At 46.6% G+C, this 25480-nt stretch overlaps 1 protein-coding gene and 1 long non-coding RNA gene across 2 annotated transcripts in view; one reads left to right on the forward strand and one right to left on the reverse strand.

Moving 5' to 3' along the window:
- The window catches only part of MYO18B (myosin XVIIIB), a gene marked incomplete at its 5' end in the record, with an annotated part of 239487 nt that overhangs the window by 108832 nt on the left and 105175 nt on the right, over positions 1 to 25480 (forward strand). The window contains 7 exons of the mRNA XM_049102131.1: positions 3116 to 3235; positions 3545 to 3653; positions 7271 to 7392; positions 11833 to 11987; positions 16013 to 16136; positions 16926 to 17126; positions 21465 to 21575. Of these exons, the coding sequence (XP_048958088.1) occupies positions 3116 to 3235; positions 3545 to 3653; positions 7271 to 7392; positions 11833 to 11987; positions 16013 to 16136; positions 16926 to 17126; positions 21465 to 21575 (942 nt within the window). The remainder of the gene's footprint in view (positions 1 to 3115; positions 3236 to 3544; positions 3654 to 7270; positions 7393 to 11832; positions 11988 to 16012; positions 16137 to 16925; positions 17127 to 21464; positions 21576 to 25480) is intronic.
- Positions 6786 to 7252, reverse strand: LOC112676747 (uncharacterized). Its single transcript, XR_007406073.1, has 2 exons — positions 7129 to 7252; positions 6786 to 6896 (listed from the first exon to the last, which is right to left on the reverse strand). It is a non-coding gene; the product is annotated as an uncharacterized LOC112676747 (long non-coding RNA).

The raw sequence follows: 25480 nt of genomic DNA on the forward strand, positions 1-25480 counted from the left end.
TGGGCTCCAGACTTGGGTTGTGTAGAACTCAAAATTAATGCATTAAATTAATTTTGTGCTCCCTTTGCTCAGGCTGATTAGCAAAAATTAAATTTCACACTAATTGGCTAAGGCGGAGAGAACACCATCCTGGTGTTCGGGATCAATGGTGATCACAGGGATGGGGAGGTGGGGGTGAGGGGCATGATGTGGGGTGTTCCCGAATTGCACCAGCCTGTATTCCGTGCCCGCTGCAAATGATCACTCCTCCAATGCCAGTGCTGTAGTGTGCCTGGACGTAAGCCAATGTAACCCATCGAAAGCCAAGCATGAAGCCAAGATTAGGAAGAGATACTGCCAATTTCTATGGCAATAATTCTTAAACTCGGTTGCGCTTAAGAATAACCGTGGAGTGCATTGAAATTCAGATCCCGGGGTCTCACTGCAGACTACGGTGTGGGCGTTCTGGGAATCCGGGGCTCTGTGTTTTAACGACCATCTCAGGGGACTGCAAAAGTGTTTCCCCAGAACACTTAAAAGATAGCAATATAAGGATCCACAAAAGAAGCCCCACCCCAGAGACAGCCAGGAACACCCTGGGGGAGCCCCTGCTTTGTTAAGTGGTGGCCATTGCTTGGACAAGAGGCGTCTGGGCTCAAGTCCCAGCTCTGTCATTCACTTGCTATGTGACTTTGGAATGCTCCTCCTAAGCCTCCTTTATTCCCCGTTTCTGTTGAAATGCGTGTTTTGGTCTGAGCCAGTCACTGGTGTGATCACCAAGAAGCCAATGGGCTGGAGGAGGGAAGAAGAAGGTGGGTGGCACAGAATGTTCCGGAGCAGCAACCCTCATATTTGTAGCTCGATTTTGGGGGATTATTTTTTTTAAAGAGATTTATTTTGGTTTTTCCGATTACAAAAGTTGATACAAAAAAAATCAACAATCAGAAATGCATCACAAGGAAATTAGTGTCCCCTGTGAGCCCACCCTCTAGGAAAAAAAAAATCCCTATGAACAGTTCAGGAGTGCCTTTTTCTGTGCAGATACAAACCAAACAAAAATGGGTACATGCCAGACATTCTATTCTGCAACTTTGCTTTTTCTCCCCCCACCGTTGATAGATCTTGGGGCCTTTTTTTTTTTTTCCCATGTCAAAATGTATGGATCCTCATCCTTCTCCTTCATGGGGCAGAGGAATGATTTTTATTTTATTATTATTATTTTTTAATAATAAATTTATTTTTTATTGGTGTTCAATTTCAGAGGAATGATTTTTTTTTTTTTTTTTTTTTTTTTTTTTTTTTTTGGATGAGGAATGATTTTTGAGACCACCTGTGAGCTGGTGGTATTGATAGCAACTAGCTCCAGAGGGCCTCTGGATTCCATGCTGGAGGGGCCACTTTGCATCTGTGGCAACTCCCATGGCCACTCCTCCGTGTCATGCACAGAGTCTGAAGGCAGAGTCAAGTGTTTAGACATCTTCTTGCAACATTAATGGCATCAGATGGGAAGGCCAACAGGACAACAGGCATTACCTAAATGCAGCGCTTTTTCTAGCTCAGGGGAGGACAGGCCCAGAGAGGAAGAGATTTATCCCAGGTCATATGATATGTTAATTGTTGTGTCTGGACCTGAACCCCATACCTTTTTTTTTTTCTTTCCCTGTCTCTTGACCACTGTCCTCCATGGAGGGAGGCGCTGTCTCCTGTGCAATCCTTCTGTGTAAGGTCATGTCTGAGCCACTTTACTCATAAACAGTCCACTTATCTGTGTCTTTCCTCACTTGCTTTGGCATATCCTTGCACCTGGAAGGCTGCACTTTGGAACAATAATAGCACAGGAGCCTTGACCCATCTGGCGTCTGTCGTTGGTCATTGATGGGAAAAAAAAAGTCAGCGCGAGTGGGAATTCATTAAAATATAAGCATTTTTATTTTTTGCCTCGAAACAGGACTTCCTGAATTCACTGCATTTCTGTGGTAGATGCCCGGCTTTTAGAGTATGAGCAACTGACTCAAGACCCGCTTCTTCCTTTCTTAAATCATCCCCTCAACGCACGACTACGTGATTTCCAGTTTTGATTTCATTAAAGCAGAGCAAATGGCAGAGTAGTTTGATTGCAGAAAACTAATTTTTTAAATTCTGGGGTTTTTTCCCCCCATAGTTTTTGTACCTGCAACTATTTGAAAAAATAGGTATATTTTATTTTAATTTCTGTATGGATTTTATTTATTCATGAAAGACAGAAAGAGAGAGAGGGAAGCAGACTGAGGGAAAAGCAGGCTCCCTGAGGAGCGAGGAGCCCGACATGGGGCTTGATCCTAGAACCCTGGGATCACGACCTGAGCCTAAGGCAGACACTTAACCTGACTGGCCACCCAGGTGCCCAACATAGATGTATTTTAATTCGAATTTTAAGAGTTTTAAGAAGCAACTCACCTGTATTCATTTCTTCTGATGCATTCCACCTAATTTTCATGGAATCTCCTTGCCTGATCATATTTTTTTCTGCATATGTAACAGCTAATTAATCAGTAGTTATGGCAGAAATGCAACAGGCACAAATGGATAGGGCACACGCAGCTGATGCTGCGTGCGCATGGCTATCCCCTGATAGAGGCATGAAGACCATGGGGAACCATAGAGAGGTTTTCTAGCTGAGAGCACCCCTATGTGGTGGGCACCTGTGTGTCTTACTGAGGGTAGCCTGTTGGTCCGTCCAGCACGATGGCTCACTGAAGGATGGGTAAGGAGAGTTTCTGCTAGAGCATCTTTTTAAAGTGAGCACTTACTGTGTGTGCCAGCACTGTGCTAAGCTGTATGTGGATTATCTCATTTAATTCTCAAGACAATTCTATAAGTTATCCCCCCCTCCTCAAAAGTTGAGAAAACTGAGAATCAGGTAGGCATCCTGCCTGGTTCAAAGTCACACGGCAGGTAAGCGCTGGGCCAAGAATTCTAACACAGCAAGACCAATAAAATTCTGACATCCACGCTCTCAACCACCTCATTACCCTGAGAGGTCGTTTTGCTATGAGAGCTGGTGATTTGTCCCAGGGTGGTCCTGTGGAGGGTGCCTGGGGGAAGAAGGGTTGGTGGCCCCCCACGAGTGACCCTGCTCTAACCCTCTTCCTTCCAGATTGCTGATTTGACTACTGAGCTCGCAGATGAACACTTCAAAGGGGATGTGGCCTGCCAGGTGTTGGAGAGTGAGAGGGCAGAGCGGCAACGTGCCTTCCGGGAGGTCCAGGAACTGAAGGTGGGTGTTCCCTGGGTGGGGGCGGTGTGTGTGTGACTGAGCAAGGTGGCTGGGAGTGCTTGGGCCTGCCCTCCTCCCCATCTGCTCACACGTGGGGCAGTAAGCCTAAGCCAGATGTGCAGCTTACTGACTTCCACGTTCAAGGCCCTGGAGAGCATTTGGGTCTTCCTAAGGCTTGGCCTCGGTGGTGCCCTGGATGAACACTGCACAGGGGGTAGACAGTCCCTGGCTATGGAGGCGCCACGGGGGAGATGGCCAGGCCCAGGCTCTCTGGATCTCTAGTTTGACACGTCGAGGCCTTTCTTCCAGAGCAAGTATGAGCAAGTCCAGAAGAATTTGGGGGAAGTACAGAAGCAGCTGGAAGAAGCCCAGCAGAAAATTCAGCTGAGTGACTTGGGAAGGAGCCACACAGGAGGGGGTGAGCAAACTGGGACCCTTGGGGTTAGCTGTGGGTGGAAATTGCTGTTTGTTCCATTCATTCGTCCATTCGTCCATTCATTCATTCATTCATTCATTCATTCATACACACTGAGCACTTCCTATGCTCTAGACACTGCCTTAGGGGCTGACGCTTTGGCAGAGCCAGCAGACCTGGCCCCACCATCCTCCTGGAACTTCCTATCTAGTGCAGGCCTGAAACAAAGAACCCGACAATATCCCAAACAGTAAATTATCAAAATGAGACAGGTACAGTTTAGTAATAATGCAAAGAATGATAAAAAAAAATGGCTCTATGACAAGGCACCTTTATAATTATATGAATTCTTTTAAAGATTTTATTTATTTATTCATGAGAGACACACAGAGAGGCAGAGACACAGATAGGGGGAGAAGCAGCCTCCATGCAGGGAGCCCGATGTGTGACTCGATCCTGAGTCTCCAGGATCAGACCCTGGGCCGAAGGTGGCGCTAAACTGCTGAGCCACCCGGGCTGCCCTAATTATATGAATTTTAAAAAAAAAATTTATTTATTTATTACTGAGAGACACAGAAAGAGAGGCAGAGACATAGGCAGAGGGAGAAGCAGGCTCCCTACAGGGAGCCTGATGTGGGACTCAATCCCAGGACCCCAGGACCACACCCTGGGCCAAAGGCAGACACTCACCAACTGAGCCACTCAGGTGCCCTTATATGAATATTTTTAATATAAATTTTGAGCAAGACATTTCAGTAGTTAAAAGTAGAATTGATGAAATTGCCTCTCTGGATCTGAATCTAGACTCCGTCTCTCATGAGGTGGGTGACTTTGGGCAAAGAAATGTGTACCTCGGTTTGCTCATCTTTCAAATGGATGTAGTCATAGGTGATTAGTGGAAAAGTGGTTAGCCATGGGCATGGCTGCTTTATTGTTATTATTAATACTGTTAATAGTGGGTCACTATCTGTGTTTGTAAACTATGGAGCAAGAACTACTACTATCCCCATTTCAAAGTGGTGTCAGGTGCTCAGCCGTCATTGGAGAGAAGGTGAGGCCCCTGAACTGCCCAGCAATAGGTGTACTCAGCAGAGCCAGGGCTTTCGGGTGGTGCTCGGCTTCCATGGTTGCCTGGAGACTCACATCTCATGGCTCAGTGGGCATGGTGACATCTCTGTCAATTCCTCTCTCCAGTCTAAATGAGTCAGGTGAGAAGGATGCCTAGCGTGTCTGTCAGCTTTTATAAAACATTGACATCATTCTGTCGGTGCCCCCAGAGGATTTATGCCCTAAAAACGTCAGGGACACTCAGAGGAACAGAGGTCAGGAGGCGGTGAAGAGGCAAAGTGCATTTGCTTTTCACTCTGCTCTTGCTTCCTCTCATCCTGGCTCCCTCCAGGGCAGGCACTTACCAGGGGAGCTGGGGGATTCTCTGATACGTGACACCCAACAAGTAGGGTGCAATCAGGGAGTGGGAAATGGGTTTGCTTGGACCTGGGAGGTGGGACAGCACAGTTTCCTCAGAAGAGCATCAGCCCCAATTCCATCCTGACTGTGATTTATTTCCCAGTTTGTTTTCTATGGGAAGATCTGGGAACTGAAAGGGAGGGGGGTTGTACTTAGCTCATGAGCCCATTAGTCACAATGCTATATAGGCTCTCAGCCCTGGATGCTCATTCCAGGAAGCCAAATCCACAAATATTTTGTTTTTCATTATGAAAGCAATACATACTCATTATAGAAAATTTCTAAAATATAGGAAAGTTGAAAGGAGCCATAAAACACTTTAATCACACCAGAGCAATGCCACCCTAACCTCCTCAATGGATCAAGCTGGAGTATCAATTATTAAGAACATAGCTATTTTTCCACCATGCATGGTTAAGTATTTGGAGAGGACCTTTCATGGTGTGCAGCCAGCACTGAGCAGGCCACCAGGAGGAGGGGGTTTTGGAAGAATTTTAGTTGGGCCCTGCTCTCGAGAAATTTGAAGTAGACATGGGGAGGTCAGATAAATACAGGAAAAAATGGCTAACGAAGGGCTGAATTATATGTACTGATTAAGAATGCCCCCTGCCCCCGGAATGGGCACTGGTGGTGGAAATCAGCCTCGAAGAATGGAGAATGGTTTCCTCATCTGCTCATGTTGACCACTCATACCTCTTGCTCTGTGGCACATCATAGAACAGAGCACACGTACAGCTGCACAAATGCTTTTTGTTTTCTCTTCCTTTTGCAGGTGCATTTAAGGTTTCTTTTTTTTTTTTTTTCCTGGAAAGGAGATAGAATTCTTTTTCTTCCATGATGTTATTACCTTGGTGGAAACTCATCCGTCCATCAATACATATATACATATGCCTGTCCTAAAAACCACCCATCTGGTCCTTCCATCCATCCATCCAACCATCCACCTATCCAGTGGAAGTTATGAAGCATATATGATATGCTAGGCATTGTAGTAAGTCCTGCAGATACAATCATGAGCAAAAACATTTGCTGCTTTTATGAATTTGAATTCTCATCTGGATTCCTGTAAGCTTCCTTTATGAGAGCTCTGATCATGCTAGGTTGTAACTGTCTTTTTGTATATTTGTCTCCTCTACTAGATTCTGCTGGAAGATAGAGTGGTTTCTTATTTGTTTCGATATCCCTTGTGCCTGGTATGGAGTAATGTGCTCAGTGGGCATTCCAGTGTATGGTAGATAGAACAATGTATGATGGGTGGATGGAGAGATGGCTGGATGGATGGATGGAGAGACAGATGGATAGAGATATGTATGGATGGATGTATGGATGTATGGATGGATGGAAAGATGAATGAAGTGGGTGGTCTCTATCTTCAGCTATCCATATGTGGAATGTTTCCCACAGCTCCATTACCTTAAGGGACGTTACTCTATTACTCAGATTATCTGAAGACATCATAACCTGGTCTGGCCTATTCTATACAGTCAAATAGTTTTCAGCACACCAGCAAGTGATTTTTTTTAATATTTGTACTGAAACAAGGGATTGTTCTGTTATCTCATAGAGATATCTTGGAATCAATGTCTCTGTTGCTACACATTCAGTAGACCCTTTAATTATTGTTCATTGATTTATTTGTTAATTTAACCAGCAGTAAAAGCTTACATACTGTCACCCATTGTGGTTGGCCAGTAAGATGATTCCAGTTGGTGAGCTTGTATCAACACATATGGAGGAAACTTCTGTGTGTAGGGGATGCTTCTAGAGTGTGTTGAGGATCTACAAATGATAAAAACAGCTCTCTTGACCTCAAGGGTTATGGATTTCCTTGGAAAAAGAAAAGTATATGTATGGTTATAGAGAAATTGAGCAGTATAAAGCAACCAAGCTTAAAATAGTGAGCAGTCAATAACTTTAGACAACTAGAGGTGGACAGAACAGGCTGCCTGGCAGAAATATTTTGGTTTTTTTGTTTTTGTTTTTAACTTGGACTTAAAGCAGAATTTCTTACCCTGAAGTCCAAGGTCAGGCCTCAGGTACTCTCTATTGTGAAATTGTGTGCAGAGAGCTGAGAAAGTGTGAGAGAACCACCCTCATTCACCTAGCCTACCCTTCTGCTGCCCCCTCCCTCCCCCTACTTTGTTAAATAGCAGACGAATGGCAAATGCGCTTTGACTGTGCTCAGATGGAGAATGAGTTCCTCAGGAAGCGTCTACAGCAGTTCGAGGAGAGGTTGGACTCAGAGCTGACATCCAGGAAAGAGGTGGAACAGAAGGTAAGAGGTTGTAGCTAGCCTGGGTCCCCAGAGTGTCAGATTGGGCAGGTTCTTAGCAGCACTGTACATCGGCCGAACCTAGGGAGGGAGAAAGAGGGCACCCTTACTTCGTGTCTTTCCACCTTCACTGTTGTTAAAAACGCTCATCACTATGGGAGATGAAAACATTTTTTCTGCATGTGGGTGTTCTACCCGGGGAAAGAATACTCTGGATATTCCAAAGAACCTTGGGTATTGGGCCTCAGATCTTTCTGCTTTATAAAATGATTGCACTATGCTCTTAGAATCCTCGATCCATCTATCTCTTTTGCCTTGAATCTGCCACCTCCATCTCTCACCTAGACCACAGCAACAGCCTCCTGCTTGGTCTCCTTGCCTCCAGCCTCTCCCCTCACCCACTTGCTATATTGCCGCCAAGAGATTTTGCAAGTTATGCTGACTCTCATGGTGGACCATTTCCTTGAGTATTTGGTCAATTTTGATTGTGAGCTCATCTTCAACATGCCCCTCATACTCCTGTCACGGAAGCCTCAGGTAGTCTGCATGGTGGAATGTTTCTGTTTCTTCCTCTGACTCTTAGGGTGAATCTTGTGTGTACTTAGTTATTTTTGTGTCAGTTGCTCTTACTTTTCAATTTTAAAAAACATGGTATTGATGTTCCCGGCAGCCCTGTGTTTATAGAGTTGCAGTGTATTTCTCTAGAAGGAGCACTTTTGCACTGTCTTCTGCACCAGCCCCTGAGATGATGCAAAATTCTCTCCATTGCAGACTCTTGCAACTTGTAGCAGGTGCAAAGTGCCAGTTTCAAGATCTAAACCTGGAGGCACAGGCCTGGAGTTTTGATTTCTTATGGGAATGTGTCCTCCCCCACCCAGAGCCAGAGTGGCGCCAGGCTTTCTGACCTCCTTCCAGGCCGGTGGGTGGAGCTTCTCCTGTCCCCTCACCCCAAGGTGCAGCTCTTTGAGGGTCCTGACTTGATGCAAGGAACTTCATTCCAAACCCCACTTTCCATGGTCCCAAGGCTTTGTTCCTTGTCTCCAACAGGGCATTCAAACACAGCCGTTTTCCTTAGTGATATTTCTGGATCTTTCAGCTTCTCCTCTTCCCTCCCACCCTGGCTGCCAGAATGTCAGCCTCTATCATGATTGCCTTTGTTTTGTGTCCTTTGCATTTTGGATATCCCTAAATTTCCCTTCCTTTCTTGAAAGTGCAGCTGGACATTACGCAAATAAGATATTCATATCTAGGGTTTTTTAGATGAAGGTAGGATAGCGTGACCTCTTCGCCTGTTTTGTGTCATCTCCAACTCCTCCTAGTCTATATTCTAGCTGGCTTGCACTCCAACTGTCTAGCATCTGCCAATTGCCAATTTCCATGGTGTAAATATTTCCACCAGGGCCGATCTCAACCTACTACTGTGATATCCTTGGGTGTGGAGTTGGGAAGAGGATCAGCTCTCAGCATGGCTCTAGCACACTGAATTCAACCATACTCACCTGTTTAAAGCTCACTGCAAAGAGAGGAAAGTACTTTCCCAAACATCACCTGCTTAGGCTACACATGCACAGCCTCCCTCATTGTCAACTCCCCCCAACCAGAGTGACCACCTTGATACAATGGATGAACCTGTGTTAACAACACATCATCATCATGCAAAGTCCAGAATTTGCAGTAGGGTTCACTCTTGTTGTTGTACATTCTGTGAGTTTAGACGAATGTACGATGATGTGAATCCTCCACTGTAGTTTTATGGAGTAGTTTTGCTACCCTAAAAATCTTCTCTGCTTCAACAGTTCATCCCTCCATGCTTTCGCCTTTTCCAGAATGTCATATAGTTGGAATCATACAGTATGTCGTCTTTTCAGATTGGCTTCTTTCAATTGGTCATATGCATTAAAGTTACCTCCACATCTTTTCATGGCCTGATAGCTCATTTCTTTTGAGTGCTGAATAGTAATCCATGGCCTGGATGGACAACAGTATATCCACTTACCTACTGAAGCACATCTTGGTTGCTTCCATGTTTGGGCAATTGTGAGTAAAGCTGAAATAAACATCCATGTGCAGGTTTTTATGAGGACGTAAACTTTCATCTCCTCTGGGTCAATGCCACGGAGAACAATTACTGGGTCATATGGTAAGAGTGTGTTCAGTTTTGGAAGATACTGCCAAACTGTCTCCCAAAGTGGCTGTCCCATTTTGCATTTTTGCCAGCAGTGAGCGAGAGAGCTCCCGTTGCTTCGTATCTTTAGTAGCATTTGTTTTCATGTGCATTCCAGATTTTGGCCATTCTCATAGGTGGGTGGTGGTGTCTTATTGTTTTAATTCTCAATTCCCTGATGCCATAGGATGTGGAGTGCATTTTCATATGCTTATTCATTTTTTTCTTTGGCAAATTGTCTTTTAAAGTCTTTGACCCATTTTTTAATTGAGTTGTTTTCTTGTTGGGTTTTCAGTGTTCTTTGTATATTTTGGATAATAGTCCTCCATCCGATATGTTTTTTGGGAAAGTTTTCTCCCAGTCCATGGCTTGTCTATTCATTCTTCTTTTTTTAAGGTATTTATTTGAGAAAGAGCAAGAGAAAGCACAAGCAGGGAGTGCGGAAAGAAGAAGGCTCCTTTCTCACTGAGAAAGAGAGAGAAGCAGGCTCCTTTCTCACTGAGCAGGGAGCCCAATATGGGGCTTGATCCCAGGACCCTGGGATCATGATCTGAGCTGAAGGCAGATGGATGCTTAACCAACTGAGCCACCCAGGCACCCCTGTCTTTTTCATTTTCTTGATAATGTCTTTTATGGGGCAGAAAAATTTAAATTTTAATGAAGTCCAGCTTACAAACTCTTTTTTTCATGGGTCATGCCTTTAGTATATTTCTAAAAAGTCATCGCCAAACCCAAGGTCATGTAGGTTTTCTCCTACATTATCTTCTAGGAGCTTTATAGTTTTGCATTTTACATTTAGGTCTGTGATCCATTTTGAGTTAATTTCTGTGAAGATGTAAGCTCTGTGTCAAGATTTTTTTTTTTTTTTTTTTGCACATGGATGACCAGTTGTCCCAGCATCATTTGTGGAAAAGACTATTTTGCTCATTGTATCACCTTTACCCCTTTGTGGAAAGATCAAATATCTATATTTCTGAGCTCTCTATCCTATTCCCTTGCAGTACCTTAGTCTTCCTCACATCTGGGCCTTTGTACATACTGTTTCCTTTTCTTAGAATACTCTCTCCCCCCGACCTGAATACTTCCAACTATCCTTAAGATCTGAGCTTACATATCTTTCCCTCCAGGATGTTTCCCCTGTTACAGACTGGTTGGGTGCTCCTGAATTGTGTCCCCAAGTATAAACCTCATGGTGATGCATTATAATTATCTGCACTTCCTGGTCTCTCCACCACCGCCATTCGTGGTGAGCACCTTGAGAACTGAGGTCATATTTGCCTGTCCTACCATTGTGTATACCTCCTCACTGTGAGAGAAAAGCACTGTGTGACCACGTGCAGAGGAGGGACAGGGTGAGCTCACGTGGGGTTTTATAAACAATGGAAGTAAGCTCAGGATCCTCCTACGGTTTCAGTGGTCACTTCCAACCCAGACACTGTACTGTGATCCTCAAAAGCATCTTGAGCTGTAGATAAACCCAACTGCAAGGAAATAGCACAGTTCTTTAGTAACAAATTACAAAGGCGGGTTAGTTTCCCCAAGGAAGGGGGGCTATTCATGCTGCATTAAAAAGTAATAAGGCTGCAACCTTTTCTGAGCTGCGGAATATAAGAAAACATCCCATTTGCCTTCAAATACTGAATTTAGAATTACAGGCTTCATTAACTCAGAGTTTTGCTTATTTAAAGAAATTCTTTAATGAGGCCATTTCTTCAAAGCAAGTGTGCTGACTTGTCCTCTCTCCCAGATTTAAACTAGGACATTTGGGAAGGTTTTTCCTTGAAGAAGAGGCAAGAGGCTTGGCTTTTCTGTTTACGGTTATGTGTATCCCTGTGCCATCAGGCCCATCGAATGTGCCATCGATGGCTCTGACCTTTAGAGCCTGTCTCATGGATTTCCTGGGCATGTCTTCGAGGTGTGCCATGGCTGGTCCCCACAAGGCTCTGAGAGTCTGCCCACCATTGGGGGTATTAAATACACGGGACCCACAGGGCTGTCATGTGGAGGCAGGGCACCTAAAGAACCTCTGGGCGCCTTGGCAGGGTTATTATTGAGGCAAATAAGAAACAATGCCAAGAGACTGATGGACTCACCCTTGGCTCCCCCTAGCAGAAGTCTCTTCCTTGAGGTGACACAAGCAGAAAGCGGTCAAGTCAGGGTCTCTCTGGTTTCAGCACCTGTTCTCTGTCCACCACACTCACCTTAGGGCTGGCAGCTGCTTGAAATAAAAGGCAGAAAGCCCGATCAGAGCAGGATGATTCATTCTGTGACTCCCACAGTTTGGGGAGCTGCAGAGTGCTTACGAGGAGGCCAAGAGGACGGCCCACCAGCTGAAGAGGAAGTGCCACTATCTAACCTGTGACCTGGAGGACACCCGCCTCCAGCTGGAGAACCAGCAAAGCCGGAATCATGAGCTTGAGAAGAAGCAGAAGAAGTAAGTTGCATTTCCCACCAATTACCTGGGCTGCAGGATGGGCTGTGTTGGTACCAATGGGCAGTGGGGAATAGTGGTTGTCTTCTGGGGCATCTGGGTTCTCCTCCTCAGCTCCCCAACTTCTGTCAGGCCCACTCATCCACAGGGCATAACCTGCTTGTTTGGTCATGTATTTTCCTCTCCACCCCTCACACCTCATTCCCAGAAGGTTCCCCCTAAGTGTACAGCAAGAAGCGATTCTTACCGGTTATCCAATCAGTTGACCATGTGACCTTGGGGAACTTTCTTGGCCTCTCTGGGCCCCAGGGATCCTCATTTATCGAGGGAAGACTTGGTGATGGAGGGCAGGGACACCCTAGCGCAGTGGTTGGGGAAGCAAGCGCTGATGTCAAACCACCCCAGCTCCAGACCTCACTGTGCCTTTTTCTAGCTGTATGACCTTGGATGAGTTATTCAACTCCCTGTGCCTCAGTTTCTTAGCCTCAGGTGGGGGTTGAGAACACCACATAGCAGTGAGGACTTAATGATATTGTTGGTAGACCCAGTGGGTCACAGAAGGGGGAGGCCAAAGATCTACTCACCGCCCTTTGCATTTGGGCTTAGGCCTCTCAGATCATGTGAGCAGTTCTAGCACAGATGGATGGATGGATGGATGAACAAGAAGCCAGTCTTTTTAAAGATTTTATTTATTTATTCATGAGAGACACACAGAGAGAGGCAGAGACACAGAGGCAGATACAGTCTTCCTGTGGGGAGCCCTATTCAGGACTCAATCCCAGTACCCAGGGATCATGATCTGACTGAAAGGCAGATGCTCAGCCACTGAGCCATCCAGGCACCCCAAGAAGCCAGTCTTGAAGCTGCACTCTGGTTCCCATGCTCCTCAAATGGTGGAGCCTAGACTGGGACCCAGAAACTTCCATATGCAAAACCTTATTTAGCACCTGTGCTGATTTATCCCTGGCCACCCTGGCCACCCTGGGTTGGAAGCTCTTCACCTTGTTTGGTGAGGTTAGTGGTGTGTAGGGGTCCCCTTTTGAATCAGATGATGTCCAGTGGAGACTTAGAGGAGATAAAGAGATGAGATACAGCCTCTTTTAGACAGTCTGGGATAACAGTACAGAAAAATGTTACAAGATGTGCAAGAGGTGGCAAGCTGAATTATATTTCCATGGGAGTGGCATAGATTTTGAACTGGGTCTGCGTAATTAAATATTGTATGTCTCACTTTGAGCTTTTCTGGGCTGGCTTCCTCGTGTGAAAAAAAAGATCCTTGGGGGTTGTTAGCATGCACTCCCCAAATGAGAGAGGTTTCTTTAATCTTTTATTAATATTTGACTCTGTTTTCTTTTCCACCTTCCTGGGGACTCCGGATGAACCTTGTCCTTGCAGTGGGGAAGATGGCTTGGTTATACCTTGGCCATTTCCTGTGTGAGCTTGTCAAATGATGCCACCTCTCTGGGCCAGAGAGAGACTGAGGTTCTGGAGGAGTTCTTGGACTTATTGTTGAGAAAAGCCCCTAGAGAACCCCTCTGTAAACCCAGAGGTGGGGACTCCAGCCTCCTCTGGAGTTTCTGCCAGCTATGACAGTCTTGGCTGTCATCTGTGGATTCTGCTCCTATTCTTTTTTTTTTTTTTTTTGAGATGTTATTTATTTATTTGAGAGAGAGAGAATGAGCTGGGGCAGGGGCAGAGGGAGAGGGAGAAGCAGACTCCCTCCTGGGAGCAAAGAGCCAGATGTGGGGCTCAATCCCAGGACCCTTGAGATCCAGACCTGAGCCAAAGGCAGATGCTAAACCACCTGAGCCACCCAGGTGTCCCCCTCTCCTCCTGCTCTGAGGGGTGATATGGAGGATTTCCACTCTCTGATGGGAATAGAGGCTGTCCATGGAGTTTATGCAACCAGAAACTTCCATCTCTCTGGTCGTTCCCTGACACCCCTTGGCAAAATCCTCCTTTCCAGGCACTCAAGAACCTCCCTATTGAGCTCCCATGGGAAAGTCCCATTTCTTCATATTTAACGTTGCTTTCCCCTCCCCTAAGACTTACCTATCCTGTGATACTTCCCATCCCTGTACCATCTCCTGGCAGAAGTTAGTTCATGTTTTGAAGCTCATTGCAAATGGCAGCCGTTATCTTTCTGGGTGGACCAGCATTTGAGCAGGGAAGCCTTGCTCTAATAATGGGAACTCAGGTAAAATGACTGTCTTGAGGGAAGGAAGGATCTGGAAATGAGGGTCACTTCCTCATATCTCTCTAAGTCTAATCAAAGTATAGATGTAGCCACCTCCTCAGTTTTCTGGGCCCTGGATGGACTGATGTCTCCATGCCTGTAGAGCTCCCTGTCTTCTAAGTTCACAATGGCCTGAAGTGGTTCCAACAGGTTTGGCTTCCTGTTGCCACGGTTATTGCATGGGTCACAGAGCTCAGTTCCGAGAACCGATGGAACTCCCAGCCTGCTTCGCTGGGATGAGGCCCATGCTGGGCTCACTGACTCCCACACTCACTGGAGGTTAGACTGCAGGCCTGCTTCGGGTGGGGTGAGGCATGCGTGTCAATCCCTCTGGCCTCGGGCAGTTGGTTGGTCAGGACATCCTAGAAGTTAGAGTCTGTAGGAGCCACCCTTTGGCATCAGGGTCCTGCTAGGTCAGGGACTTCTTGGAAACCGGTCATTGTCTGGCCCCTACTGTCTGCCCCCACCTGTCCCAATTAGATGGAGGGCTAGCTAAGATAGCAGGGGAGCTGGATGCCAGCCCACTTCCACCACCTTGGCATTTGGGACTGAATCACTCTGCCTCCCTGAGCTTCACTTCCTCTTCTGTAAAATGGACATCATTACCTGTTTCTTACTGAAGGCGGTACAAGGACTACAAGGACCCCAGTGCAGAGCCCCGGCCGATTGGGACTCCAGAGCACTATCACCCTCACAATGTTTCCCTTTCCAGGGGGCCAGTGGCACCTCCTGAGTGATGTCACCAACAGCCAATCAGAAAGCTCCTGGCTCTTCCAACAGGCAGACTCCCTCATGTGATGCCTAATGGCTTTCTCTGGAGTCTGAGGCTTTGAAGGACTATCTACTGTTAAGATACATTGGATAGCCTTGTAACAAGGGAGACTTTCTTCTCACCAGTGCCCAAAGCCCATGCTTAGTTCATCTTTTCTGACCTCACCAAGTTCCCTGGAGCAGTGGGACTTTCCGTGTGGGTCAAGGGCAAGTTACCAAGGTCACATCTTACTGAGGCTTGGCACAGCCTCCTCTACTGGTCTCCTCATGTGTGATAGGGATATAAGAGGAAGACAACTTCATGGTATGATGTCCAAGCCCAGAAAGTGCTTCTCACACAGCAGGCACCCTCATGGAGGGGCAGTTGGGCCCCAAACGAGGCATTTCCTAATTCCCGGAACAGTCCCCAAAATGACTGTCTAGTCTCTGTGGTTTTCCCTGGGGAAACAAATGAAGACAAGACTGAATGTACTAATGTCCATCCTCTTATCAAAAGTTACTCTGCTCTAATATGGCTTATGAGCGTGGGAGCCAGCTGATATCATGTAGGAGATGAAACATAGAATATGCCTTGTTTGTGCAGATATATGCTTTCATTCCTTCACTGATCAACCAACATTAGACACCCAAACTGGGCTTTGGATTTAAGGAGCATTAGCTTATATGGGCAAACCAGATAGATGAAATTTTTCTATCATTCTATATGTTTCTTAATTCCTTTCCTGTGTCTGTATATAGTTTTATTCTACTCTTGTTTTCACCTATGTATTTTATCATGTTTTATGTAAGACTCCATTATTTTTGTGGGAACTCTATATAAACCCTAAAAAATTGCTCTCTGGTGTTCCAGATTCCTACCGTCCATCCACAACCTCACCTACAAGCACCAAGTGAAACCTCCCATCTCTCTCTGCCCCCTCTCTCCTGGTTCCCGGAAAGCTAAATGCCTGTGTCCAGTCTTATCTGCCCCTGCCCCAGGGGCCCCCACCCCAGTGCCGTGACATGTGCTCTGCTTGAACAGGTTTGATATGCAGCTGGCCCAGGCCCTAGGGGAGTCTGTGTTTGAGAAGGGCCTTCGAGAGAAAGTGACCCAGGAGAACACCAGCGTCCGGTGGGAACTAGGCCAGCTTCAGCAGCAGTTGAAGGTAAGGGAGGGTGCATGGAGCCCTCTTGGCTCTTAGCTGCTGGCTTCCACGACCCCCCTCCCCGCCCGGGCATCTGAGGTAGACAGTGACAGGGAGAGAACTCTGGGTGGAGGGTGGGGAGCGGGCATGCAGGTCTGTCAGCCAGCTGGAGTCCTGGGTCCCAGGGTGCCTTGATACAACAAACAGTAGTTGGAAGATTGATAATCAGATCTTCCTAGCTCTTTCAAGGTGCCCACCTGGGAGGTAGGAGAGGCTGGGCAAAGAATGAGTTAGCTGTCACCCCATCTAGGGGCAACGCTCTGTCCCATGCAGGCTCTGGTGCAGAGAGATTTTATTAAAATACTATGTGGGCACTTTACTCAGTTGCTCCTTACCCTTCTGTGGCTCCCTGCTTACCCCGCCCGCCACCCACCCCCCACTCCCACTGCAAGAAAGCTCTCAGCCAGGCATTCAGCAGTTTTTCTTGGTCTAGCCCAAAGTTCTTTGACCTTGGAGCTGACTTTCTAACCTGGGTGAGTCATTTCTAGACACCTTGCCTCACTGCCCCCATGTCTCAATCCTCGCCTTGGCAGATGGATACACGGCTTACAAATGGGCATGTTTTGAGGTCTAACTATGGGGGCAGCCCTCCATTCCTGCTTGTGTGAGCTGTCCCAGGGCCCAGGCCTTGGTGCCCCAAAGGGTGTCCTGCCCGGCTTCTAGCCTGAGGCAGAGATGGCATATTGTGCCCCGGTGGGTGGGGATGTGTGGTCATGAGACTCCAGATCCCCAACCCCTTTATCTCTGTAGCAAAAGGAACAGGAAACCTCGCAGCTGAAGCAGGAGGTGGAGATGCTGCAGGCCCATAAGCAGGAGCTGTTGGGATTGTCCTCTCTGGGAGAAAACTGCGTCGCTGGCTTGAAGGACAGGCTCTGGAAACTGGAATCCAGTGCCCTCGAGCAACAGAAAATCCAGAACCAGCAAGAAAACACCATCAAGCAGCTGGAGCAGGTAGGAAAGCTCCGTCCCAGGCCAATGTCCTGTCGCATACTGGCTGCAGTGCAGAAGCGGGTTATTGAAATGCAATACCAGCACTTCACCTCACCTCACTCAACTGTTCCTCATTCTGTTGTGGCTCCCTATTACCCTTGGAAACCCTCTCAACCTCCAGATATGGCATTCAGATCCTTCATGATCTAGCCCACTCCTCCCATCCCACAAGGGTCAGACCCCACTTCCTGGATATGGAAACTAAGGCTTGGAGACACCAAGAGGGGTGCCAGGGATGGGATGTGGAGCCTGTGCCATCTGAGTCCGTAGCACCTAAAATATCTGCTACGAGCACAGCGCTGTGCACAACCTCCAGAAAGATTGGAGCACTAGTCTTTGGAGAACACAAAATAAAGAGAATAAGGCAGGAATATTGAATACCCTAATACCAGCACCCTTTGATGAAGTTTTGGAATATAGGTGAGGTCCGGTGGGGTGAAGTCTGGAGTCGACAACCAAGAAAGAATTCTTGAGATGTCTGTGGTGCAAAATGGTGTTTTTATTAAAGCACGGGGACAGGACCCGTGGGCAGGAAGAGCTGCTGCCCGAGGCCTGTGAGGGGTGGCTGATTATATACCTGGGAGTTGGGAGGGGTTTGAGGATAGCGTACTCTCTAAGGAATTTTGGAAACAAGGTTTCCAGGACCTTGAGGGGGCTAGCTGTTGCTGGGAAAAGGTCACTTATTACCGTCTAATAAAACCTGAGCCATGAGACCCTTCAAATGTATATCGGTGGGCCATGTGCTTGGGGGATGATTGCCAACATGTATCTTGGGGGATAGAGATAAAGGAAATTTCTAAAGGATTTTTTTTTTTTTATGTTAAAGTACTTAAAGGATCCTGGGGGTCAGGCTAAGACTGCCTTTTGCCCTTAGCAAAGTATTAACATTGAGGCAGTTGAGTCCTAAGAGGAATGTCGGTCTCCCTGTTTTAAGGACTTGTCAATACGTTGCCCCAGGTTTGTGCTTTGTCCTCAGCTAGTCCTCTGTTCCGTCATCATCCTTAACGAAGTATTATCTGATGAATATGTTCTTTGTCGGTTCGTTTGCTGATATGCCCGCCTCATTCCACAAAGATTCAAAGCGGCTTATAGAGCCTTGAATGCATCATAAAATAGAAAAATTATAAATAAAACAACACGAGCCAGAAAAACACACACTAAAATAGACACCTAGGAGGTTTGGGGATTGTGAATTAATAAGCCAATACACAAAACAAACGAACTCATACACTTAATGATTTCAGCTCTAAAATTCCTGGTGGCCAGAGAGAGAAAGGAAATGTGAGTTGCCTGCTCTGTGTTATCCCAAGGTAAAAACAAACCAGCTTTTCAAGGGGAAGCGGAGCTTTTTTTTGAGGCTTAACTGGAAAGAAATTGCTCATGTGGCATTTCACAAGTGGCAATGACTTCGAAGTGATTATAAGGTGGAGATCACTTTCTAGATAATCTGACGTGGTAGCATAAATAAGTAAAGTAGATGAACTCTGAGCAGCTCTGGTTAAGTGGGGGGAGGGATAAGGGGGAAGCAGGAGTGGGAAGGTTGGGGTGCCTGCCCTGGCTTCTCCCTTACACTCACTTACTGGCACGGAACCTACCAAGTACTGAGACCTGGGTGTGGCGGGCATGGAGGGACAGAGTCTGGGGCAGTTCAGAAAACAGAGTTCCTTTAACTCACTCAGCCAATGAGAATTGATCAAGCACTTCTTTGCTCGTGCAAGGTGTGGATGTTAAGGATGCCGGGGTAAACAAGACAAGGGACGCCTGGTTGGCTCAGTCAGTTGAGCATTACTCTCGATTTTGGCTCAGGTTCCTGGGATGAGCCTTGTGTCAAGTTCCATGCCTGCTTGGGATTGTCTCTTTCTCCCTCTCCTTCTGCCCTGCCCTCCCCGCCCTCCCCCCACCTTGCTCTCTCTCTTTCTCTCTAAAAACAAAACAAAACAAAACAAAACAAGACAGATGTGCCCCTCTGCCTTCTGGAAGTTTATAGTCATGCTGAGTATCATGAGAAAGCTTAATTTGCATATCTGGTCTTGGGAGCAGGGTTGGGGGAATAATCAGGGAAGATTTCCTGGAGGAAGTGACATGTACTGAAGGATGAGTCCGAGTTGGCACCAAGAGAGTTCCAGGCAGGAGGAACAACCCGTGCAAACGCCCAGAGGCAAGAAAGTCCTGTGGCATTCAAAGCACTGAAATATGGTCACATCCACATGGGACCCTCAAGGCATCCCTATGACCATAGGCAAACCCACTATCTTCTCTAGACTTCAGTCTCCTCATCTGTACAATGAAACTGGAGCCTTGTCAATCCCCTGGCTTCCCCCAGCTCCAGCTAGGAATCCAGGGAGGCTCATGAAAGAGGTGGAATATCTGTGTAGATCTTTAAGAGACATGGAGGATGCAGCAGCTGGCATAACAACCCAGAGTCAAGAATAAAGTGAGTCCTCCGGAAAATTCTGTTAAGTTCTTTAAGATACCATCAGGGGACCCCATGGTGCTCGGGAGCAGAAATGTATTCCTGCGACCTCAGGGACCCGAAAGTTAATGCATCCTTCCTAATTTTCCATCCTTAGCGTGCACAAAAGGTGAGGCTGACGCAACACTTGAATCACTTGAGCTTTGCCCAAAACCTCACGCTGCACTGTGCCCTTGTAGACATCCGGGAGATATTTATTGATCACAATATAGCACTTTTTCCAGGGAATTTTATGTTAACTCATATAAGCTTGACATAAATGGTATTGCAGATGTCAGGGGTGTCCAAGGGGCTAGAAAAAAAATGAAAAAGAAATATTATATTTACTTGCTTAAGCTCCTCGTTTTGGATTATTTTCCCATAACCTCTGTCATTTTAAAGGAGCCGAGGAAGGAGGCTGACATTTAAAGTGAGCCTACTTTATGCCAGGAACTGTAATAGGGGCTCTGTGGTACACTCTCCTTTCTCCTCTCCACCACAGTTCTGCATAGTAGAGAATATTGTCAACATTTTAAAAGACTAAGATTGGTTTTTTTTGCAATTTAATTTCCATGGTAGGGACAGCAATTGTAACCTTCTGAGGGCTTGGTGAGAGGTGCTGCTTGGTGTGGTAAATGATCAGAAATTTTCTACATTGCAACCCATCTACTGTATTGGGTTCCAAATGCCGCTTCAAGACCAGCAGCATTAGAGCCCAGATAAATGGAAGCTTAGAAGTATAGATGCTCGGAGCCTGGCACCTGGAGATTCTTCTGATTTGGCAGGTCTAGGGTGAAGCCCTGGAATGTAAGTTTTTTCAAAAATCTTATTATTTAATGCTAACATGCTACAGAATTTGTGAAGCAAGAGCTTAGGTCAGTCCCTCAATTACAAAGATCAAGAAAAGAAAATCTTGAACTGGAACAGGAACCTACGACATCTGCTTTCGATTCTAGAACCTTCTATACATAATTACATAGTTTAAAAACGTCATGGATCATGGCTCTTTGTCAGCTCCGAGCAAGTTTTGGAGGCTCTCATTTAAAAAACTCATCTCCTCCATGGGGACACAGCTCTTAATTTTGTTTTCCTAGGAAGGGAGGGGGGCAGTCCTTTCTGTCTGTTTTCAAACGAGAAAGGCCTATTCGTGTGCCAGGCAATGTGCTAGGTGTTTTACACGGACAGGAGAATCTCACTGAATTCTCCTAAAGCGTCCTAACGTGGTGGTTTCCCACAAAGCAACCAGTAGCCAAGTGGGTTGTCCATGGTGACATTTTGGAGCAAGTGGTCTCCCTCTGTAGGCCTTTTATCTTCATAAAGAAACTTCCATTCTGCCATCCATCCACCCACCTATCCGCCCATCCAAAAAACCCTCACCGATGCTGGCTCCAAGGCTGACACATTTATTTGCTTTGTGTTAAAAGTGTTGAGAAGGATCCTTCCTTCTAAAGTCAGTGGGAAAGAGCATGATTGATTTATTCATGAGAGACACAGAGAGAAGCAGAGACACAGGCAGAGGGAGAAGCAGGCTCCAGGCAGGGAGCCCAATGTGGGACTCGATCCCAGGTCTCCAGGATCACGCCCTGGACTGAAGGCAGGTGTGAAACCACTGAGCCACCCAGGGATCCCCAAGAGCATGATTGATAACTGATGTTTGTAATGACTGCAGGAAGGGAGAGGTAGCACGGGGGCCATTTATCCATCTCCTTTCTGCCCCTCCTGGGTGCCTGCGGGGATTACTTGACTCTCACCCTGCACTCCAGAAATGAAAAATGCAGATAGAATGAGCAGGATGACATGGTTGGTGTGGGTTGCCCTCATGTGCTGCTCTTCTTGCTGCCCTGCAGCTCCGCCAGCGGTTCGAGCTGGAGATCGAGCGGATGAAGCAAATGCACCAGAAGGACCGTGAGGATCAGGAGGAGGAGTTGGAAGATGTCCGTCAGTCCTGTCAGAAGCGGGTATGTGCCCTTGGGCCCTGGCAGATCCAGTCTTGATGCCATCTTCCTTAGAGTGGGGTGGAAAGGGATGGAATCTAGGGCCTGGGGTTAGACTGTTCCTGCATCCACCTAAGCTAAGACCTTAGCTGTCATGGGTGCTGGAGCAAAAGTACCTGTCTTAAATATGGTCCTGGAACTTCCAGAATCCTCTGGAACTGTCGAGCATAATAACCCTCAAGATATCCACCCATAAGCCCATCATGCCATGTGACCTTATAGCTTGGGGAAAGGGCTTACATGTTTCAAGAAGGGGACTAGTCTCTTCTAGCTATTTCCTTTTGCAAATATTTTCTTACACTTCATCTAAGCTCCTGCAGACATTTCAAACAGTGGACAAGAAAGTAATAAATCCTTGAAATCTTACCACCTAGAAACATCATTAATACTATTTTAAAAGTCACTTCATTGCTCTCTGTCATTGTGTACACACACATACATATTTATTGCAATATCGTTTTCCCTAAATGGGGTCATGCTTTCTCAAAGCCCACTATTTTCACACAGCGATTCGTCCTGGACTTCTTTCCATGTCAGTAAATACAGCTCTAACTTACATATTTAAGAGCTTTAAAAGCAGTCCACCTGAGGCACCCGCTGTAATCTGTTCAACAAGTCTCCTGTGGTTGGGTATTTAGGGTTTTCGGATTTTCTGCTCCTCTAACCATTGCTGAGATAAACATCCTTACAGATGCATTGACTGATGTGAATAGAAGATGAATCTTTTAAGTGGAATGGCTGGAAAGCTTGGGATTATGGCTCAGTGAATAGGTTTTCTCACTGTGGGACCCCCTCCAGGTCCTTCATAGTCTTGTGTGCATTTGGGTCTCCAGAAAAGGGCCAGGTAGCATTTCCCAAAGCTTATTCCCATTATTGGCTCCTTCAGTGGTCTGTCCACAGAGACCTCTAGAGCTGTAGGGCTTGTGGGCCTGGGTGTTGGATCATTGTCCTTCCACCTTAACAACTGTGCCATCTTGGGAAAGTGACTTTAAGCCTTAACTACTGTTCAACTCCAGGCTATTCTTTGACATCTTTCTCTGTATCCAGTGCTGGTCACCCACAGTCAATTTATAAGTCATACAAGAAAGCCAATGTTGCTGCTTTACTTGGAGTCAAGTCAATGGGGGCTTGGGTCAGGTCCCAAAGTCATCAACTACCAAGTGTGGGGTGTTGGAAAAACCCCATAACCTTGATAGTATTTAGCCTTACTGTTGTCATCTGTAAAATAGGATAATATGGCTACATGCAGGGTCACAGTGAAGACTCAAGGAGATCTCAGATGGGGAAATATTGCGCAGTTTTGTAATATAATCGTTGTTTGTTGGACACGTACAAACAATCCTTGTTTGTTGGAAACTTACAAGCACTAGTGGATTTCCATGCAGCCGGCCCTTCAGAGGAGCCAGGGAACCAGCCGGGTGGTTCATTTGCTCCCAGGTGTGATTCACCCATCCAAGAGAAGGAGGGTGTGGGAACTTGGCGCCTTTCAGAGCTCACAGCCGAGCATCCTCTTGGGCAGGACTGAGGGGAGCCTTGGTGATTGTCAGAACCTTGGCAGGAAATGGGAGTCTAGCTGAGCACATCCTCGGGCAGATCTGACTTCCTTGGTACCCTGCCCTCACTGCAGGGGGGTGTTTGAGAGCCGAACCCATTCTTCACCCCCAGTGGTTGATGCTACTGCATCTGTCCTGCTCTTCAAATATTCCTTTTGGGGTCCCATTCAAGCTCAGTCCCTCTGGGGCTTCACATGGATCATTCTAAGGAAGCAAGTGCATTCCTTCCCAAATTCCTCAGGATTGGAAAGAAAGAGTCAATGATTTTGGACTCATCCCAATCTGAGTGTCCCTGAGTTAAGTCTCAGAACCTCCTGAGACTCCCATGAAATAGAAGAAGGGATAGAAAATGTTCTGCCTTCCTGTGCTATTGTGAAGGTGAGATAAAAGAATGAGAAGTGCCTTGTAAACTGTAAAGTACCGGGAGTTAGCATGGAGGGGCCAGTTTCTGCTTCTTTTCCATTCTTACATATCTGGGAGAAATGAATGGGATTCTTTGAACACCCAATGGGCGCCATGCACCAGGCTTGGGTCTTGATGTCCACCAGCATCTTTGCTCTTCTGAAGAACTCTGTAAAGTTTGTTGTTCTGGTTCACAGATGAGGAAACCAGAGTTCAAGGGGTGAAATGAGTTGCCCAAAGTTACCCAGCCGGGAAGTAGCCAAGCTGGGACTTGAACTTAGGTGTGTCTCACTCCAAAGCCCAGTCTCTTAACAAAAACAGTAGACTTAAATTCTTTTTCTTTTGCAAATGTTTGGGAAGTATTGACAGAAGTCAGCATTGGGCAATGCTCTACCCTTTAGCTTCCCATAAGGGAATTTGCCAAAGGCTCTGATAAGTCTTGCATTCAACAACCTCTTAACTCAGTCGTTCCCACACTCATTCCAGCATGGACTTTCCTCAGTCCTCCACCTGCATACCCATCACCCTCCAGAAAACTTTGGCTTGCTTGATACAGACTTTTTATTCTTTTGTGTATTTTTCAAAATGGATCTTAGCTTTGCCAGTCTTCACACTAAAAGCACATATGAGGAGAGGGCCTTGTGTCTCTCACTCTTGAAAGAAAGTTTTGAAATGGACTTGCTTTCTCCATAAATGACCATCAATCAGTACTTTCTTTTTGCCCTCCATGGGTCAGGAGATGGAAGCCCCCAGTCCCTGCCCTCGTGCCCTCCCGTGAAGGTTGCACAATTTCTGGTGCATTGTAGAAGTGCCTCAAAGCATCATGAGTGCCCTGAGCCAGGGCTCCGATGAGGTGGAGATGTGACCCAGGCCCTCCTGAGGCTTTTCTGTGGACAGATTTATAAAGGGGGAGCATGAGGTCAGAGAAAGGTGTTTTTCTCCTGATGACAGATGCTCCCCTGGACCTCACATCTAGTGCCCACTCTGCTCCGTCTGTCTCTTGCCGTGGCAGGAAATCAATTGCTTTAACCACCAGGGTGGGAATGCTGATGGCTGTCCAGGGTGACAGAAGAACTGGGGCCAGAGGGTGGAACAGTAACTGCTTTTAGCGGCAACTGACTTAGGAGTGTGTACTTTAGAACTTCTCTTGGACTCAGTTTGCCCACCAGGGCAATAGGGTCATTGATCCAGCTTGGAAAGGGAGGGTGAAGGGTGGGCAAGATAGCATATAGGAGAGAGGCTGGCGGGGAAGAGGGTGTGCAGAGCGGTTGTCGTGGGGTATTCACGTTAGTGGAGAACACCTGCCTCTGCTGGGTGAGTAGAGAAATCAGAGCCAGATGTAAATGAAATGAGTTGCTCAGATCCTAAATGTCTTAGTCTGTTTGGACTGCTATAATGAATCATCACAGATTGGGGGCTTAAATGACAAACATTTACTTCTCGCAGTTCTGGAGATTGTTTGTGAAGTCCAGGATCAGGGTGCCAGCAGACTGGGCATCTGGTGAGGGACCTTCTTCCTGGCTTACAGACAAACTGGCCTCTTGAGGTCCCTGCTGTCTCTTCTTATAAGGGCACTGACCCCAGTGTGGAGGCTCCACCATCCTGGCCTTATCTGAACCCCATTCTCTCCCAGAGGCTGCATCTTCAAATAATACTACCTGAGAGATTTAGAAGGTTGACATAGGAATTTTGGAGAGACCTGAACATGTAGTCTACAACACTGAGTAATTGCAAATGCAACCCCTCCCCCCAAAAAAATGGATCCACAGTCTATTTGAGAAAGAAGGTGGATGCATTTTAACATGTTGGGTAAATGTGGCCCAGAGCCTTAAAAGTCAGAGTGCCAAGATTTTGCCAATATTCAAGCAAGGTCATGGCATAGGAAGGAAACAGTTGGTAGGGAATGGGTAGGGA

Source organism: Canis lupus, chromosome 26 (assembly GCF_003254725.2).
Source record: "Canis lupus dingo isolate Sandy chromosome 26, ASM325472v2, whole genome shotgun sequence".
In the NCBI taxonomy this organism is placed as follows: domain Eukaryota; kingdom Metazoa; phylum Chordata; class Mammalia; order Carnivora; family Canidae; genus Canis; species Canis lupus.